Below are 20,556 nucleotides of genomic sequence, written 5' to 3' on the forward strand. Positions count from 1 at the left end.
TCTAGTGAGTTTTGTGGCGGGAAGCTTTGATTTCAAATTTGGTTTATCACTATGACCAATTGAGGCTTTTGCACCACCATTCCTAGCCCACGAACATGTTCTGCAGAAAGCTCTTCCTCTTTTGGCAGCAGCTCGCTCTCACTTTTCTAATTTGAATTCTCATCTCCAAGCCCTCCAACTAGCTCCCAACCAACGCACCGTGTTCTGAATTCACCACTCGTCTTCATCGAAAACTGCCCTCCACAATCTCAACATCAGTCTTCAGAATCTTAGCCTCGTCATTCCCCAGTGTACTTCTTCTCTCAATTTGGGTTTTTGAAATTTGGGTCATTTAATTTGTTTTTTCCCTTTTAGGTATTGCAGGTTACATGTGTATTTTGGTGCAACGTCTCCATCTACTCTTCTATTAGCCATTTATGTGGTTATTAAAACACGAACTAATTAAACCTTTTTTATTTCAATCAAAGAATTATGTTTGTGATTTCATTGCTTTAGAATTGGGAATGGGGTTTTAGTTATGAACTCTAAACTGATTGAAAAAATGACCATCTTAGTCTGACAATAACAGAGTTACGATGAAAGTTTCAGTTTGAAGTATAAATCTTAATAGACTTCACCCTAATTGTTTAAATTCAAATTTCTTTACCATAAAGACAATCTTCTAAATATTTATAATTACGAGTACTATTTATCCGGTTTGGCCTAAAACGTTGGATTGGAGTCGCACATACCAAGGAAGGTTGACACACACACTCATACACACACTATCACTGTCTGAAATTAAATGATTAATGAATGAAGTGGTCAGTGGTCCGTGCCGTTGAAGCTGTTATATATAGGCTTAAATAAATGACCGAAATTAATGAAAAATGGCTACTTTTGTGGGGGAGCTGGCTGGGTTTATTTTTTCAAAGCTGCTGAGACACAGACACTGACAACCTTATTCCAAGGGTTTCTTTCTCTGCACTGCAGATTCTGCAACACTCAACTCAACCGTCAGAAAATAGTACTGATTCTCTCGGTCTTAACGTACCCTTTTTCTGTCACTACATCTAATTAATTAATTTTTCGAATCAAAACCCAAACACACATAAGCTTTGTTCATTGGAACCTTTCATTTTATTAATAGTAAATTGTAGTTATAGTCCTTTAACTTTAATTTAATTAGAGCAATGAGCAACGGTTCTTTAATTAAAAATTCATTACCATTAGTCCCTCAACTCATTAAAACATGTAGCTATGGTCATTCAATTAAAAATTCATAACCATTGATCTCTCAACTTTAATTCAACTGGAGAAATGATCCTTTAACTTTAACTCAATTGTAGCAATGATCATTCCAACATAACTCGTTTTGACAAAATTTTTGACGTAGTTGATGAAAAGGACCATAATTACACACTTTGATGAGTTGAGGGACCTTAATTATATAAATGGTTATTCCAACATAACTTATTTTGACAAAATTTTGACGAAATTGATGAAAATGATTATAGCTACACATTTTGGTAAGTTGAGAGACTAATGATAATAGATTTTTAGTTGATGGTCTATTGCTCCAATTTGATTAAAATTGAGAGACCGTTGTCACAATTCACTCTTTTATTAATGTTTTGGGCCCTTGGCCAAAGGGAGAGAAACATGCACCGTGTTCAATTCAAACATTGCCTATGCCCAGGTCCACTTGCCCAAATTGGAAGTGTGATTGCTTACAAATTTTTTATGTGTACATTTTTGTTTCTTTTTTGTTGGTTTATAATTGGATTGCACCTACTACAATTTTTTTTTTGGGGAAAAAATATAACTATTTACTAAACCGTCCAATAATAATCACCTCAAATAAAGTGTAACGAATTCGAGATCTCTGATTATGGTTATGAGATGTAGTAATTCGACATAAGGATATATTGATGAGGTTTATTTAGCCAAAATGGTCCCTGAGATTTTCATAACACATCACTTTGGTCCCTGAGATTGAAAGTCAATTGAAATGGTCCCTGAGATTGTCCATCATCCATTATTTTGGTCATTATGTTAAAAACTTCGTTAAGTGTCCCGGAGCTCTTGGTCGAATGTTTGGGCAATTTTTGGGCAATTTTCAAAGCTTCGTAACTCAATCGTTTCTTAATCAAATTCGACCCATAATATATCAAAATGAAAATAGGAAAGTGTAGAACAAGATTATATGTATTTGGAAGCCCAATGGTTCCCAAAGATGGCCTGAAAATAGTATGAAAGGTGACTGGTCAGCGGGAAAACTGGAAAACTCACTGGAAACTGGGTAAATTTTAAACGTTCATAACTTTTTCAATACTTAATGAAATTGAGTGACTCAAAAATGAAAATCATACTTCTCGATGAGAAAAATAGAATGGTCCTTTTATCGACGGCTAAATCACCATGGTTTGGCCGAAAACGTCTTGAAAGTGGCTGTTTTGGTATTGAGTTAGCGAATTTTGAGGCATTTTATGGTCAAACCATGATGAATTAGCTGTCAAGAAAGGTACCATTCTCTTCGTCTCGTTGAGAAGTATGAATTTTGTTTTTGAATCACTTAATTTTGTTGAGTATTGAAGAAGTTATGAACGTTTAAAGTTTACCCAGTTTCCAGCAAGTTTTTCAGTTTTCCCACCGACTAGTCACCATTCAGGATATTTTCCGGCTATCTCCGGCAACCATTGGGCTTCCAAATAGGTATAATCTTTTTCTACACTTTCCTATCTTCATTTTGATATATTATGGGTCGAATTTGGTTAAGAAACGATTGAGTTATGAAGTTTTGAAAATTGCCCAAACTTTCGGCCAAGAGCTCCGAGACACTTAACGGAAGGACCAAAATAATGGATGGTGGACAATCTCAGGGACCATTTGTATTGATTTTCAATCTCAGGGACCAAAGTGATGTGTTATGCAAATCTCAGGGACCATTTTGGCTAAAAAGCCTATTGATGAAGGATAAACTTTTGTTTTCTTGATATCGGATGATAGCTTGGACAAGGTTCAAATCAATGTGCTTCGAGTGGTATATTCACTCTATGACTCCGAAGCATACCCTTGCTACAAACTTTAAGTTGCATCGGTATCCAAATTGTAGAAAGACCTCATGACAAGGAAAGTCCGTGATAGGTGAAAAGTGAAACGTGAAAGCTAAAATGTCAAACAACTCAAACATGATTTTATTAACTTGAAAAAAAAATACCTATTTACTATATTTTTTTTCTTTTTTTTTTTCGAAAAACACCATGCCAAAACATGGTGAAACATTTATTGCAACAACACAAACTTACAACCCAGGCCCAAAACAGATACACAAAGCAAAATGGGGCCAACCAAACACACCAAAACAAGCCCAACCAAAAGTTGGAACCGAAGAAAACAGAAAACTAAAAACACCGCTGCAACCACTGCCGCAACCAACGCTGCCACAACAGTGCTAGTCGATCCACCCAAAACCCATCTCCCAAACGAGCGCGCCTTAGCAAACCCAGCAATCAATTCCAATCTTTAATCCAAACACAGCCACAGATCACCAAGAACCTGCAGCAAAGATAAAGAAGCGCGTGGAAATCCATGAGCAACACTGCCAACCAAGGTAAACATCAAAGAGAAGGTGGGGGTGTTTGGAATACACAACCCAGTGCATGCACCAGATTAAAGCACACCGACTCAACAAGTCGCATCTCGCGGCGAAACTTGACCAAAGATTGGAAATTAGAGGAAGGAGGAGAGACAACAGTGGGAGGAGAAGGGGGTAAATCAAACCAGAAAGTAGGGGCAAGAAGCATCGAAGGGGAGAAGAGAGGGAGACCAAAGCAAAAACAAAAGAGCACCCACCAATCCCAACCGCAGCCAAGATCAGCGACAACAAACTGGAACACTATGGAGAAACACTCACGCGAAAGGGTGAGAATCGCCCTCAAACAGAGGGAAGGTCTCTCACGGAGGAGAGAAGATTCTACCTATTTACTTCTTTTGACACACTCTCCAGATTACAAGACACCAAATCCTAAACAACTAAATCCTTTGCCCTTTGTCGCATTTCCCAAACAAACACCAAATCCTAAACACCCTTATTTATTCTATTCGGTTCTCTTATCAAATAGACAAAATTGTCGTTTCAATATAAAAATATTATATGAAATTTACTCTTCACCAATTTTATCCGTCAATATCCTTCTATTGTGTGTGACCTTGTAGATTCGAACTAAAGCTAGTAGTGAATAATTTGATTAGTACAACTAATCATAATTTACATAATTAGAAATCATTCTAATTTAACCTTATAGGAAGATCCACAAACCGAATAGTAATAATCATTACGGTTACAACGCAGATTAGTCAGAATATGTTTGAATTCATACAACACATTTTTAGAACCTTATTTATGGTTACAACGCAATTTGGTGCTTCTGTCTGTTATATTTCGATCATATATTTTAGAGCATGGAACTAATTGTATCTTCTCTATGTTGCATTGGCCAAAGACTTTTGAAGATAGATCATCAAGGGGCTCTAGGAGTATCTGCCTGCATGATTACCTAGAAGGTGATAGATTCCTTGTTGTGTATTTACGTATCTCCATATAATGCACGTGATCATGTACCTCAGATTATGAAGCTCCACTATTGATTGAGAGTTTCGAGGTGAAGCCAAAAAACACATTCATTAACATGAGATAAGCTGTAATGTCTCAGGTTAAAAAACTAATTGCATACACAACTCAGAAGTATGGTACAATTAACAAGGTAATTTTTCATTTTTACACTTTTATGGTTGATTAATATCCTTCTATTGTGTGTGACCTTGTAGATTCGAACTAAAGCTAGTAGTGAATAATTTGATTAGTACAACTAATCATAATTTACATAATTAGAAATCATTCTAATTTAACCTTATAGGAAGATCCACAAACCGAATAGTAATAATCATTACGGTTACAACGCAGATTAGTCAGAATATGTTTGAATTCATACAACATATTTTTAGAACCTTATTTATGGTTACAACGCAATTTGGTGCTTCTGTCTGTTATATTTCAATCATATATTTTAGAGCATGGAACTAATTGTATCTTCTCTATGTTGCATTGGCCAAAGACTTTTGAAGATAGATCATCAAGGGGCTCTAGGAGTATCTGCCTGCATGATTACCTAGAAGGTGATAGATTCCTTGTTGTGTATTTACGTATCTCCATATAATGCACGTGATCCTGTACCTCAGATTATGAAGCTCCACTATTGATTGAGAGTTTCGAGGCGAAGCCAAAAGACACATTCATTAACATGAGATAAGCTGTAATGTCTCAGGTTAAAAAACTAATTGCATACACAACTCAGAAGTATGGTACAATTAACAAGGTAATTTTTCATTTTTACACTTTTATGGTTGATTAATATTCAGTGAACTTGATCTCATAAATGAGCATGTTTATGTCATTCCATATTACTACATGCTTAGTCTTATATAATACAACATAAATCAGCTTGTATAGATATTCAATAGTCTATTCAATCATCCTAGGCTAAGAACTTAATTTAGGATTTGAGATACATACGGTACATATCTCGAACTTCTTTTCAATCTTGTCCCTACAACTTAATGTATTCCTTAACTCACCCTAATAAACAACGAACCTTCCAAATCTGCTATTAGGTCACATGTTCGATTGATGGATGTTCTCACTTGGACTTACCTAACTAATTACGTGTTGGCACGTCAAATGCTTTTCGGGCATACTTGAACAGAATTAACCTTCTTAGACCTACTCTAACCCTTGGAGTAAAACTCAATTTTAGATTCTAAACTTATTATCCCAACTTGCTCCAACCCTTGGGGCAAATATGAGTTTTAACCAAAACTCATCTATGGGGCAAATTTAGGCCAGGATTCCCCCTGAGTTAGTAAGGTTGGCCCACCATATATGTGTATATTTTTTAGTTTTATAGTTATAAATTCATTGAAACCAACGGCTAAGATCTAAGATGATTAAATCCAACGGTAAAAAAAAGAGATCTAACGGTCCAAATTTAAATCAAACGGCCAAAGTAATTTAAAAAAAAATATTTTATGTATTTCATATTCTTTCATAGTGTTCCACGAGTTTTATGGTGCCAATTTAGTTTTTTTTTTCAATATTTATCGGAATCTAAATATTTTTAGGTAAAAATGTTCATATAATTAAATTAGGATAGTTGCATAATTTATTTAATTTTTTTTATAGTTACTTTAAGAAAAAAAAAATTATCTTAAATTCATTCTTTAATAATCTCAAACCCAGAAAGATTGGAGAAGAAAAACTATTTCTGAGTTAAAACCTAAATTTTCTAGGTTAAAAATCTTAAGTTTTAACCCAAGGGTTGGAGATGGTCTTAGTGAACACCAACAACTTTGAGGCGAGTAAAACCTCATTCTCATAGGCAGATGCATTGAGGGGCAGGGGGTCAGCGACCCCCCAAACTTTGGTGAATGTTCATGGATAACTTGGGTGCTAACCCCCTGAACTTCGGTGAATTTTCATGGATAACATGGTTTTATACATGCCCTCCAACTGTAAGAGTGGCTCTTCTTCTTATTATTTTTTTAATAAATATTACTTTGTCAAAATGACATAGTTTTGGACCCTTAGTTTAATTAAAAAGAATAAACACCAAGAGCCAAAAAAATAAACTCATGGATGATAGATATGTTACTTCAGGGAGATCACGACGTGGAGCTCAAAGAATCACAAACTTCCATCATTATCATGTGGAACTCTTTATTGCTATCGTTGATAAGCAACTTGTGGAAATAAATGGTCGCTTTGATGAGGTAAATACATAGTTGCTTCTTTGTTTGGCAAGTTTGAGCCCGGATGATTCATTCTCGGCTTTTGATGAACAAAAACTAATTTGTTTTGCTCAATTTTATCCGAATGAATTTACTACTTGTCAACTCTTGGCACTTGAAGATCAACTTGGGCATTATGTTTTTTATATGCGTTCGAGTAGTGAATTTTCTCAATTGAAAGGATTTGGTAGCCTTGCAAAAAAAAAGGTGGAGATGGAGAGGAATAGAGTAAATAATCATGTGTATTTGCTAATAACATTGGTTTTAGTTCTACCAGTTGCTCCTGCTTCAGTGGAGAGAGTTTTTTTCTGCTATGAATATTGTGAAGACTCCATTACATAACCGAATGAGAGATCAATGGTTGAGTGATAATATAGTGGTTTATATTGAGAGCAACGTTTTTTTCTTCCATTGACAATGAAGCTATAATGCAACGTTTTCAAAATATGAAAACGTGTCGGGGATTATTGTAACTTGTATTAATATTTGTTCTATAAGTTATGAATGGTGAAACTATGGTTTATTTTTAACGTTAGTGTATTTCTAAGAAATGTTTGTAAACTTTTACATGTAACCCCCCAAAATATTTTTCCTCGATCCGCCACTACTCATCCCTATTAAAAATGTTGTATATAGCGAGTTTTTGTTCAATCCTTTATTGGTGTGTAATTATATTTTCATTTGTGTGTGTACGAGAGACACAGGTAAAAAAGAGGTAGAGATGTTACTTAATTTTGCAATAACTCTATTATTCACTCTTTTGACAAACTTCAGCGGAAATCTGTCAACAAAAAAGTAACATATTTAGCACAAGGATGTGCTTTCCTACTAACCTAAAATGTCTATATTATCCTTGCATGCGCTTGGCACCTACGCACGTCAACTTTTCGGCCCTCATTGACTGATCTGACAGATGGGAGCTCATTACAAGTTTACGTAAACTTTATGGCTCTATTCAAAATTTAAAAACTCCAGGTACATAAGTACAAAATCAAGAACACACACACAATATCCGTATAAGAAAATCATATCTTTGTATGGAAGTTGTATCTTTATATGGATGTTATAGAAAATTCATATCTAGTCATTGAGATTCAAGCCTAGAGATATTAAGCATTTGTCAAGGGTTGTTTGGTTTAAGAATAAAAGAACGTTAAACGAAACTGATTAGATTATTTGATTTGGACAACTCAAACGTTTGACAGTGCATATTATATATATATATTTTCTTCTCAATTTTGGTATCTGACTTCATTGTGGCCATATTTAGGTAGATGTAAAAATAAATGAGCCATGGCTGCTTAATATTATAAGAGAGATGTAAGGCTTTGTGAGAATTTCATTCTTTTTTCTGCGAGTGATCAACGAGCTTTCTCTTCTTCTATGGATATCCCACACACAAGAGAATGGAACTCAACCATTTGATCAAACATGGTTTGACGTGGTCGATCTTTGCGGGAAAGAGTTCCAACTCCCCAATGTTTCTACTCCCATCAACCTACGATGGAGTGACTGCAACAACTTGGCTTTCTTTGAAGACCAGCAGCCTGATATATATGAAAACTTCTACGAATCCGAGAGGACCTGCTCGTCTTGTGCTGGAAATGGATTGGATTCGTTTCCACTCATGGAAATCGTGTTTTCGCTCACCAACTCTGTTACGACAGTTTCTCCGTCCGAAGATTGTTCCTTAGGTAACCATAAAGTACATTTTCCTCAGGCTAATCAGTATGTTTTTGTGCCCACTCCTACCATCAACCCGTTGGTTAGTCTACTAATTCATCGCGTTTGAGGAACAATCCAATCTATGCTTCTGGATTTGACTATAGATCTGAATTTCGATCAAGTGGCTTTCCTACTATAAATAACCAAGAAATCATATTTTCATTCACTGGTTGACTGTCCTTCCTCCAAAATGGAGCGCGTGTTGGGATACAAGAAAATCATGGAGGAACCTAATTTTCATTGTACTTGTGATAGAATTATGATAAGTAGATGTTATCCACACAAGATATTAAGAAAAGAGAGAGATCATTGTGGAGAGTGAAAGGTTCAAAAGAATAAGTTGTATTTGCCCAAAATTTATCTGAATGGAGTACCAAAGTTTGATGCCCGTCTACTCAAAAGTTCTATATGAATGTTCACAGAAAATTGAGGGTTACCTATGCATCCCGGGTTTGAAACTCTTTATCTCCTAAATTATTGTAATAATATTGAACTCTCCCTCTTTTGCAATTTCTTATCCTATTAAATGAAAATATTTGTTTCTTATGAGAAAAACAGTCGAGAATAAAAGCAGTGAGCAGATTTTAATCTTACACTATATTTGGATGAAAGAAATAAACTTAGAATTTGGATAAAAGTCATAATTTATAAATTGACATGAACCAATCTCTTGTTTGGATTTATAAACATAGAAATTTAGAATTTTCGCGTAAAAAAAAAAACTTGGAATTTAGGGCCTCTAATTCTCAAGTTTAAATTCTATGTAAATAGGTGTCATTTTCCAATTTCTATGATTGAGAGTTTAAAATTAACAAATTTCATTCTCAATTCCATTGTTCTTTTAGGTTAACCAAACAAGAAAATTCACAAATTCTAGAAAATAAAATCTCGTCATTTCAATTTCCGTCATTTTAAAATTCCTTAGTAATCTTAAATTTCTTTTTCCAAACATAGTGTTAGAGAATCATTTTTGTTAGCTTAATGTTAAGTAACCATGGTTTGTTGTCTTTCGTTTTTGGGTTGAAGTCCATGACAGTGAATTTTGGGTATGGGAAGTCAACATTCAAGTTAGGTTTTATCGTTGAACATCGATTTTATTTACCATCCATTGAGTTTTGGGGGAGTATGTTTATTCATGAAATGGATTATTTTCACAATTGAATAATCAGGTCAAAGTTGTTTTTAAGTTTTTTTTTTTTTGGAAACTAAGTTGTTTTTAAGTTTATATCTACTTATTCTAAAAAGATCATCATGATAGGCATAGGGTTGAATTATTCACGAAATTATTAACAAAATTTTTGTTGAGCCATAAATTTTTACAAAGAAAAGATTGGGCTTTACTCAAATTTGGGTTGGTTATCAATAAAAAATAAAAAGCCAGTTTTAATGTGGACGTGTGGGCTTGTATTGGTCAATCCATGATCCATGTTTACAAAGAAATGTTCTTCTAATTAAATAAAGAGAAATTAGGGATTCTATTAAAAGTGAGATTCTCTACTGACTCTCTACCACTTTATGTTTGTGGTAAAATGTTTTATATTGTTGGTATGATAATTGACGTTAAACTGTGAGATTAGGGAGACTAAATTTTGTAAACTAAATGATGTGGTTGTTGATGATTGGATAAATACATAAAGTGTTGATTAAAGTAGTCATTTCTTATTGGTAATACATCATTTGATTTAAAATTTAGTCTCCATAACATATCGGAAGGAGTTGAGATAAAAATAAAGGAAACGTGGGACTCTCTCCCACATCTCTGCAATCAGAAACCCACACTTCTTGAAGCATCTATGTGGAGGTGGTTTCTCACCCACACACTTTCACAGCCTTCCACAGTACGCAGCATAACGTAAGTAGAGTGGTGCTTTCCCAACCGCTGTTATCTGATTGCGTATATAAGAAGCATGGTTCGAGAAGAAAAGCCAGAAGAGCTTACTGATCAAATTCATTTCCTTCAAAAACAAGTTGTTGATCAAGTACTTTGCTTTCAAAAGGAAAGAAGGATGAAAAAGTGATTCATCAAAAAGGCGTTGCTGCTGGTCGTTGGATAAGAAGGTTGCACTCATGTGCAAAGTCCACCAAAAATGGTGCATGAGTTGTCCAAGATGCCGACGAAGAACTCTGCCGTGCAAAGTGCATATAAGAAGGTGTAGTTATTGTCGTCACCGACGGAGAAAAATTCGCAGAAAAGATGTGTCCGCAAGCTCCCTTCATATGCTACTCGTACATGGACACTTGCAAGATCTTCATGTTGTTGCACCCGCTCATAGAACACCAGCAAAGTCTTCTATAAGCACCAAAGACAGAAAATGTCACAGCCCATCTCGAGATTCTATTTATCGAGGCTGTGAAATGACGAAAGTACCCTTGACGGTTACTAAGGTATGTGTGTGGCATGTTTTGAATAATGCATATTTTCCTAAGTTTTGGAAAATTTAAGTTGGATTAAAGGATGTGTGTATATTTGTGTGGTTAGGGAATTAAAGAGTGAATTGTTTTGGGTGGACCACACACACACACACGGGACAAACCCTTTCCTTCCCCGTGCTCTCTCTCTTCCCTCTCAGTTTCTCTCTCTCTCTCTCTCTCTCTCTCTCTCTCTCTCACCGTACGGACAAGAACCCAAAATCCCTCAAAACATCACGGATCGACGTCAATAAGGTGAGTTTCTTCATCCTTGCAACCTTTTGAGTTGAATGGTACCATTTTTGGAACTTAGAACCTTCAAAATCACGTGAAATCCGAACCCTAGTTTGATGTCACTGTTCATGCACACGTGAATTGTTGATTTTCAGGGAATTCTAAGCTTACAGGGAGCTTAGTGAGGTCCTAAGGAAGCTCGGAGTACTTAGTTTGAAGGTTTTGGACATTGGGATCGTAGGGTTCGAAGTTGGCCAGTTTTCTTGGATTTTCTCCGATGAAATTGCGTAATTTTTTGAGTTTAAACTAGTACAACGTGATTCTACAAGCTTAGGGCTTCATTTTGATATATAATGCGTAGAAAATGGTGGAGAAATGACGGAGAACAAGGAGATTGAAAAATCTCCAGTTTTCCGACGACCGGCAAAACCAGTCCAGCGACTGGAGGAAGAAGGTGACGCGCGTAGGGGCGCATGGGACCGTGCCCCTCCCGGCGTGTGGGGGCGCGTGCTGCCTCGAAATTTTTTTCTAAAAATACCTCGACGTCCGTGACGTCGAGTAGGTCATTGTGGTATATTCATATACCCAAATGGAGCATCGTATGAGAAGTTATTTCGAATTGTCGGTTATGTGCTTTAATTAACGTTTTTATAGTTGTTTCGCATATAGGTGATACATATCTCGAGGACGAGCGCATTCAAGGACGTCACGGGGGTTGGGACCCTTCGACTTACTAGTGAGTGGGTAGTTATTTTCTGTTATTACCTATATACTACTAAATTTCCCAGAAACCGAATTTAAATGAAAGTATGTTTTTAAAATGCCATGCATGCATAGTATGAATATTATGAGTTAGTAATTGATGCATATAAATGTTAAATGGTGCTGTGGACGCACATGTGAGTATCAGGTGAGTTTATATTGTTCATATGATTTATTGATGACGTGAATTGTGTTGAGAGCTCATAACTTGCACCCTTGGTGTTAGTGCTTATATTATTCACCCCGCACCACACGCTCACCTTGGATCCAAGTAGGTGCATGTCGTACAAACCATGAGAGGGTTCCGACATGTCGTACAGACCATAGAGTGGTTCCGACTGTAGGTGATTTTAGATTATTATACAGCTGTTGATGTGAGAAGCACTAGAGCATATTCTTACACCTTTCTTATCGTACAGACTATTCAGGTAGTTCCGATTTATGTGCAGAGTAGTGCCGTACAGATCACTGCGGTGACTCCGGTTGGATTGGACATTGAGCTTAGAATTAACCATACATGACCAACTGCAAGGTCTCCGGTTGATTCATTATTTCACTTGTTATATTGATGCATCCTTATTCTGTTATTGACATTTTCGCATGGCATACTTTCTGAATTTTGATAAAGAATTGTGATTTGAGATATATTTGAAGATTATATGCATATTATGTTATTTTCTGGGAAAGTATACAGATTTTACAGCGAGGGGTTAGAAATGTTATTATTTGAAACGTTTTCGAAAAGCTTTGTTTTACTGACCCACTCAACTTTGTTTTGCGCCCTTCCAAGTTCTAGTTAGCAGCGTTGGTGGCCCACGAGGATTCCCACAACATTCTGACAGACTACTCATGTAGGACTCACCTTCGGGTGTTGTAATTTAGTAATGTTCCTACTTGACTGCACCTAGTACTTATGCTCTGAATATGTGTGTTTCACACTGAAACGTACTCTAGCATGCTAGTTGGATTTTATTGCTAGTATTTGGTTTTTATTTCTTCGTATTTCTCTTATCTACTGCTTCCGCGTCGCACTTTTGGTTAAGTCACGCTCAAGTGACGGCCAGCAGCCTTGATTCTAGAATCGGGGTGTGTCAGTTTGGTATCAGAGCCTAGGTTGCAGTCCTGTATAAATTGTTAATGCTCTAATGATCTTTTGATGTCTTATGTCAGAACTATGCCGCCTCGTAGGGAATCACATCATGCTTCTGAGCCTAATTTCCCTGATATAACTCAATTAGGGGAAGCGATGACCCATGCCTTTCAGAATGCAATCCGTCATCCTCCTCCTCAGAGAACACCCTTGGAGACTATGTATAATATGAAATTGGACCGTTTCATGGGTAATGAGGGTCATGAAGGGGCAGAAAAGTGGTTAGACAATATTGAGAAGACTTTCCAGGTGATGCAGAGTCAAGGGAATCTTCATGCTAATAGATGGGTTGAGACCACTACTTGGTTTTTGGGGCAAGAGCCAGCAGCTTGGTGGGTAAATCAGACTCAGTTTATGTCACCTGAGATGGCAGCTGATTGGGAAGTATTCAAAGAGAATTTTAAGAAAAGATTTGTCCCTCCGGAGTACATTGATCGTAAGAAACAAGAGTTCACTCAATTGAAGCAAAAGAATATGTCGGCGCATGAGTATTACAGGAAGTTTACATACTTATCTCATTATGATCCTGATACAGCTGGTAATCAGGCAGAGATGCTTCGCTGTTTTAAGTTGGGAACTAAGAGGAAATGGCGGACTTTTGCTAGTGCACTTCCTTGCACCACTTATCATGAGTTTTCTAAGATTTTGGTTTGGATGGAGGATTCCGACAACCTTCCTAGTAATAGTGAGGATGATGAAGATAAGAATAATAATCAGAAGAAAGATGATAGGGGTAAAGGTATTTCCACTCAGGGACCCCGTAAGACACAGAATTTCAAGAAAAGTGGAGCGAGCTCGAGTTCTTCCAATGGAGGATTTAGTGTCATAGGCCCGAGGAGAGGTGGAAGATTTGCTGGTGGACCCAAGTTTCAGAGACAAAGAGACTTTGGTGGCGCTGGTGGTTCTGGTGCTCTGTTGTGCCGCCGTTGTAATTTTAGACATCATGGAGAGTGTAGGAGAAGTGGTGGTGCTTGCTACACTTGTGGACAAATGAGACATAGGGCTGCTCAGTGTCCTCAGAGTCAGCAGAGATCTCAGCAGTCTGTTATGCCACCTCCAGCGCCGATTCAGCAGAACTTTGGATCAGGCAGTTATGGTCAGACGGGTCGTGGTGGTGCTTACCACTATCAGGGTGATGTTGCTCCCTATGCTTCAGGACATAATCAGTATTCCCAGGATCCTTATTTTCAGACTAGGTATTCCCAAGATCTTAGAGGTTATACTTCATATCCTTCCATGCCAACTAGCGGATCTCAGTGGCATAAGGGAGGTCAGCCCCGACAGAGAGAGGTTGCTGCTAGCAGTGCAGGACCATCTAGGCAGTCTAATCAGCCAGGACAGGGACGTACTTCTCAGGGACGAGGTAACCAAGGTAACAGAGGTTGTGGTGGACGACAGCAAACTCAGGGACGTGTTAATCACATCTCACTGCAAGATGCTCAAAATCATCCAAATTTGATTATGGGTACGTTAAATATTCTTGGTCACTTTGCTAGATTTTTTATTGATTGTGGTGCTACACATTCTGTGATTTCTCATACGTTTGCTCAAATGACACAACCTCACCCTACACCTCTAGGATTTGATTTAGAGTTTGCTATGCCTAGAGGGGACAAATGTTATATTGATAGTGTTTATCCAGGATGTCCAGTGATGGTAGATGGTAGATGGTGTAGTTATGCCAGCTAATCTTATCTCGTTAGATATTGTGGATTTTGAGGTGATTTTAGGGGCAGATTGGTTGCATTGTAATCGTGCCCATATAGATTGTTACGGCAAATCGGTTACTTTTCATCGTCTTGGACTACCAGCGGTTACTTTTGTGGGTGAAAGAAGTGGGGTGAGACATGGTGTTATTTCGGCCATGAGAGCAAATAAGTTGTTATCGAAAGGTTGTCAAGGATACTTAGCACATGTGGTGTTAAATGATGTTGTTCCTAACAGTGTGGAGGAAGTTGGAGTAGTCAGGCACTATCCTGTTGTATTCCCAGATGATTTTCCTGGATTGCCGCCAGATAGAGATGTGGAGTTTTCTATTGATTTGCTTCCAGGTACGGATCCTATATCTTTGACTCCATATAGAATAGCTCCAGCTGAATTGAGAGAATTGAAAATTCAGTTACAGGAATTAACTGATAAAGGTTTCATTCAACCTAGTACTTCACCTTGGGGAGCTCCGGTGTTATTTGTAAGAAAGAAAGATGGAACTTTGAGATTATGTATTGATTACAGGCAATTGAATCGGGTGACGATTAAAAACCGTTATCCATTGCCTCGTATCGATGATTTATTTGATCAGTTTAAAGATGCGTGTGTGTTCTCTAAGATTGATTTGAGATCTGGCTATTATCAGTTGAAGATTAAAGATGAAGATGTACCTAAAACGGCTTTCAGGACCCGTTATGGACATTATGAGTTTTTGGTGATGCCATTTGGATTGACTAATGCACCTGCAGCTTTCATGAGGCTAATGAATGAAGTATTCCAGCAATATCTTGATAGGTTTGTCATTGTTTTTATCGATGATATTCTGGTATACTCTAAGTCTAAAGCAGATTATATTCGACATCTTAACTTGGTATTAAAGAAATTGAAGGAGCATCAGTTGTATGCCAAGTTCAGTAAATGTCAGTTTTGGTTTAATCAAGTGGCATTTTTGGGGCATGTAGTATCGGCACAAGGAATTCAAGTAGATTCTCAAAAGATAGTAGCGGTGGAGAATTGGGAACAACCACGAACCGTCACAGAAGTCCGGAGTTTTCTTGGTCTAGCAGGTTATTATTGGCGGTTTGTTCAAGATTTTTCTATGATTGCTTTGCCACTAACGAAACTAACCAAGAAGGATGTTAAGTTCGAGTGGGACGAGAATTGTGAGCAAAGTTTCCAGCAGCTGAAATATTGCCTCACTCATGCTCCAGTATTGGTACTTCCTGATGATAGCGGTAACTTTGAGATTTACAGTGATGCTTCTTTGAATGGTTTGGGATGTGTTTTAATGCAGCATAATAGAGTGATTGCCTATGATTCTCGACGGTTGAAGATTCATGAAAGGAATTATCCGACTCACGATCTTGAGTTGGCAGCCATTGTCTTTGCCTTGAAGATTTAGAGGCATTATCTCTATGGTGTGAAGTGTAAGATCTTCACAGATCATAAGAGTCTTCAGTATCTTTTTACTCAACATGGTCTTAATCTTCGTCAGCAAAGGTGGATGGAGTTGTTAAGTGATTATGACTGCACTATTGAGTATCATCCGGGTCGTGCAAATGTGGTAGCTGATGCACTGAGTAGGAAACCTCAAGGTCGACTCAATGCTTTGTATGCTTGTCATGTTCCTCTTCTTGCAGAATTGAGAGCTACTGGAGTAAAGTTGGAGTTAGAAGATCGAAGAGAAGCTTTTCTTGCTAGTTTCCACATCAGGCCAGTTTTGGTTGATCGTGTACTTGAAGCTTAGATGGTTGATGAAGAAATTCAAGAAATGATTCAATTGAGAAGTGAAGGGAAAAAGAAAGACCTCAGGATTTGAGAATCAGATGGCATGCTTATGCAAGAGAACAGAATGTATGTGCCGAATAATGAGGAATTAAAGAAAGAAATTTTGGATGAAGCACATTGTTCGGCTTATGCGATGCATCCAGGAGGAACTAAGATGTACCATACCATTCGACCATTTTATTATTGGCCGGGTATGGAAAGGGAAATTGCAGAATATGTAAGTAGGTGTATTGTTTGCCAGCAAGTCAAAGCAGAAAGAAATAAGCCTTTTGGGTGGATGCAACCACTTCCAGTTCCTCAGTGGAAATGGGAAAATATAACTACGGATTTCATGTATAAGCTTCCTTGTACACGAAATGGATTTGATGGTGTTTGGGTAGTTGTAGATCAGCTTACCAAGTCAACACACTTCATTCCAAAGAGGGAAAAGTATCCCCTGAATAAATTGGCTAAGTTGTTCATCACGAAGATTGTGAAGTATCATGGAGTTCCAGTGAATATTATTTCTGATCGAGATCCAAGATTTACTTCTAAGTTTTGGGTAGCTTTTCAGGAAGCTCTTGGTACGAAACTGCTTTACAGCACTGCTTATCATCCTCAAACAAATGGACAATCAGAGGGGACTATTCAGACGTTGGAGGATATGCTGAGATCTTCAGTGTTACAGTTTGGTGATTCTTGGCATGATCGCCTAGACTTGATGGAATTTGCCTACAATAATAGCTTTCATTTGAGCATTGGTATGTCACCATTTGAGGCACTTTATGGTATAGCTTGTCGTATGCCATTGTGTTGGTCAGAGGTTGGCGAAAGAGTGTTAGAAGGCCAAGAAATTGTGGATGAGACTACTCAAAATGTTCAGGTGATTAAGTCTAACTTGAAAGTGGCCCAGGATCGACAAAAGAGTTTAGCAGATAGACATGCTACTAATCGAGTATATGATGTGGGTAATTTGGTATTCTTGAAATTGTCACCTTGGAGAGGTGTAGTGCGGTTTGGAAAGAAAAGCAAGCTAAGTCCTAGGTACATAGGACCTTATGAGATCACTGAGAGGATTGGTGAAGTTGCTTACAGATTGGAGTTGCCTTTGGAGTTATCGAAAGTACATAATGTGTTTCATGTCTCGATGCTTCGACATTATGTTTCAGATCCTTCACATGTGATTCCTCCTCAACCTTTGGAGATTAATCCGGATTTGACGTATGATGAGGAACCAGTGACTATCTTGGATTGGAAAGACAAGGTTCTAAGGAATAAGACAGTGAGCTTGGTAAAAGTATTGTGGAGGAACCACTCAGTGGAAGAAGCCACTTGGGAGACAGAAGATCGAATGAGAGAGATGTATCCGAGGTTGTTTTATGAATATTAATGGCTTGTTTGGTTGCATGAATTTCGAGGACGAAATTCTATAAGGGGGGAAGATTGTCATAGCCCGTCCCGAGATTCTATTTATCGAGGCTGTGAAATGACGAAAGTACCTTTGACGGTTACTAAGGTATATGTGTGGCATGTTTTGAATAATGCATATTTTCCTAAGTTTTGGAAAATTTAAGTTGGATTAAAGGATGTGTGTATATTTGTGTGGTTAGGGAATTAAAGAGTGAATTGTTTTAGGTGGACCACACACACACACACGAGACAAACCCTTTCTTTCCCCGTGCTCTCTCTCTTCCCTCTCAGTTTCTCTCTCTCTCTCTCTCTTGAACCGTACGGACAAGAACCCAAAATCCCTCAAAACATCACGGATCAACGTCAATAAGGTGAGTTTCTTCATCCTTGCAAGCTCTTGAGTTGAATGGTACCATTTTTGGAACTTAGAACCTTCGAAATCACGTGAAATCCGAACCCCAGTTTGATGTCATTGTTCATACACACGTGAATTGTTGATTTTCAGGGAATTCTAAGCTTACAGGGAGCTTAGTAAGGTCCCAAGGAAGCTCGGAGTACTTAGTTTGAAGGTTTTGGACGTCGGGATCGTAGGGTTCGAAGTTGGCCGATTTTCTTGGATTTTCTCCGGTGAGATTTTGTAATTTTTAGAGCCTTAAACTAGTACAACATGATTCTACATGCTTAGGGCTTCATTTTGATATAAAATGCGTAGAAAATGATGGAGAAATGACAGAGAACAAGGAGATTGAAAAATCTCCAGTTTTCCAGCAATCGACAAAACTAGTTCGGCGACTAGAGGAAGAAGGTGACACACGTGGGTCCGTGCCCTTCTCGGCGCGTGGGGGCGCGTGCGGCCTCCAAAATGTTTTCTAAAAATACCTCGACGTCCGTGACGTCGAGTAGGTCACTGTGGTATATTCATATACCCAAATTGAGCGTCGTATGAGAAGTTATTTCGAATTGTTGGTTATGTGCTTTAATTAACGTTTTTATAGTTGTTTCGCATATAGGTGATACCTATCCCGAGGACGAGCGCATTCAAGGACGTCACGGGGGTTACGACCCTTCGACTTACCGGTGAGTGGGCAGTTATTTTCTGTTATTACCTATATACTACTAAATTTTCCAGAAACCGAATTTAAATGAAAGTATGTTTTTAAAATGCCATGCATGCATAGTATGAATATTATGAATTAGTAATTGATGCATATAAATGTTAAATGGTGCTGTGGACGCACATGTGAGTATCAGGTGAGTTTATATTGTTCATATGATTTATTGATAACGTGAATTGTGTTGAGAGCTCATAACCTGCACCCTTGGTGTTAGTGCTTATATTATTCACCCCGCACCACACGCTCACCTTGGATCCAAGTAGGTGCATGTCGTACAGACCATGAGAGGGTTCCGACATGTCGTACAGACCATAGAGTGGTTCCGACTGCAGGTGATTTTAGATTATTATACAGCTGTTGATGTGAGAAGCACTAGAGCGTATTCTTACACCTTTATTATCGTACAAACTACTTCAGGTAGTTCCGATTTATGTGCAAACTAGCACCGTACAGATCACTGCGGTGACTCCGGTTGGATTGGACATTGAGCTTAGAATTAACCGTACAGGACCAACTGCAGGGTCTCCGGTTGATTCATTATTTCACTTGTTATATTGATGCATCCTTATTCTGTTATTGACATTTTCGCATGGCATACTTTCTAAATTTTGATAAAGAATTGTGATTTGAGATATATATGAAGATTATATGCATATTATGTTATTTTCTGGGAAAGTATACATGTTTTATAGCGAGGGGTTAGAAATGTTATTATTTGAAACGTTTTCAAAAAACTTTGTTTTACTGACCCACTCAACTTTGTTTTGCACCCCTCCAGGTTCTAGTTAGCAGCGTTGGTGGCCCATGAGGATTCCCACGACATTCTGATAGACTACTCATGTAGGACTCACCTTCGGGTGTTGTAATTTAGTAATGTTCCTACTTGACTGCACCTAGTACTTATGCTCTGAATATGTGTGTTTCACACTTAAACTTACTCTAGCATGCTAGTTGGATTTTGTTGCTAGTATTTGGTTTTTATTTCTTCGTATTTCTCTTATCTACTGCTTCCGCGTCGCACTTTTGGTTACGTCACACTCACGTGACGGCCAGCACGCCTTGATTCTAGAATCGGGGTGTGTCAGAAAATGATATAATCGATTCGTTGATTATTTGAAAGATGAAGAGAAAATCGTTCTAATTTGTGGGACGATGATTTTTCAGGGCTAGAGTAAAATGGATCGGAATATGTATACCTCAGTAGTCAAGTAATGGACTCAACAACCTCTGATAAGGAGATGAATAAACGAAGTAACAGTGCCACTAGTCATCTTGTTCTAAAATCAATGGGCGAAATCTGATGACTGCATTGAGATTGACCATGCTTGTTCCACAATATACGAAAACCTAATTCAGTAAGGAATCAATAGGTTTCCTATAATCTTGGAGTTCTACCATCTAAAGATTGGCAAGATATCCGCTTGAATTCTCCTAGTTTAATAAAGATTCTAC

The 20,556-nt window shown here is 37.8% G+C and overlaps 1 protein-coding gene across 1 annotated transcript; it reads left to right on the plus strand.

Moving 5' to 3' along the window:
* Window positions 1–13,129: 13,129 nt before the first annotated feature.
* Window positions 13,130–19,662, plus strand: LOC139194729 (uncharacterized). Its single transcript, XM_070819635.1, has 5 exons — window positions 13,130–14,477; window positions 14,836–15,223; window positions 15,338–15,584; window positions 17,154–17,702; window positions 19,522–19,662. The coding sequence occupies exons 1-5, from the start codon at window positions 13,130–13,132 to the stop codon at window positions 19,660–19,662; spliced, it is 2,673 nt and encodes an 890-aa protein (XP_070675736.1).
* The last annotated feature ends 894 nt before the right edge of the window (window positions 19,663–20,556 follow it).

Source organism: Malus domestica, chromosome 03 (genome assembly GCF_042453785.1).
Source record: "Malus domestica chromosome 03, GDT2T_hap1".
NCBI lineage: Eukaryota > Viridiplantae > Streptophyta > Magnoliopsida > Rosales > Rosaceae > Malus > Malus domestica.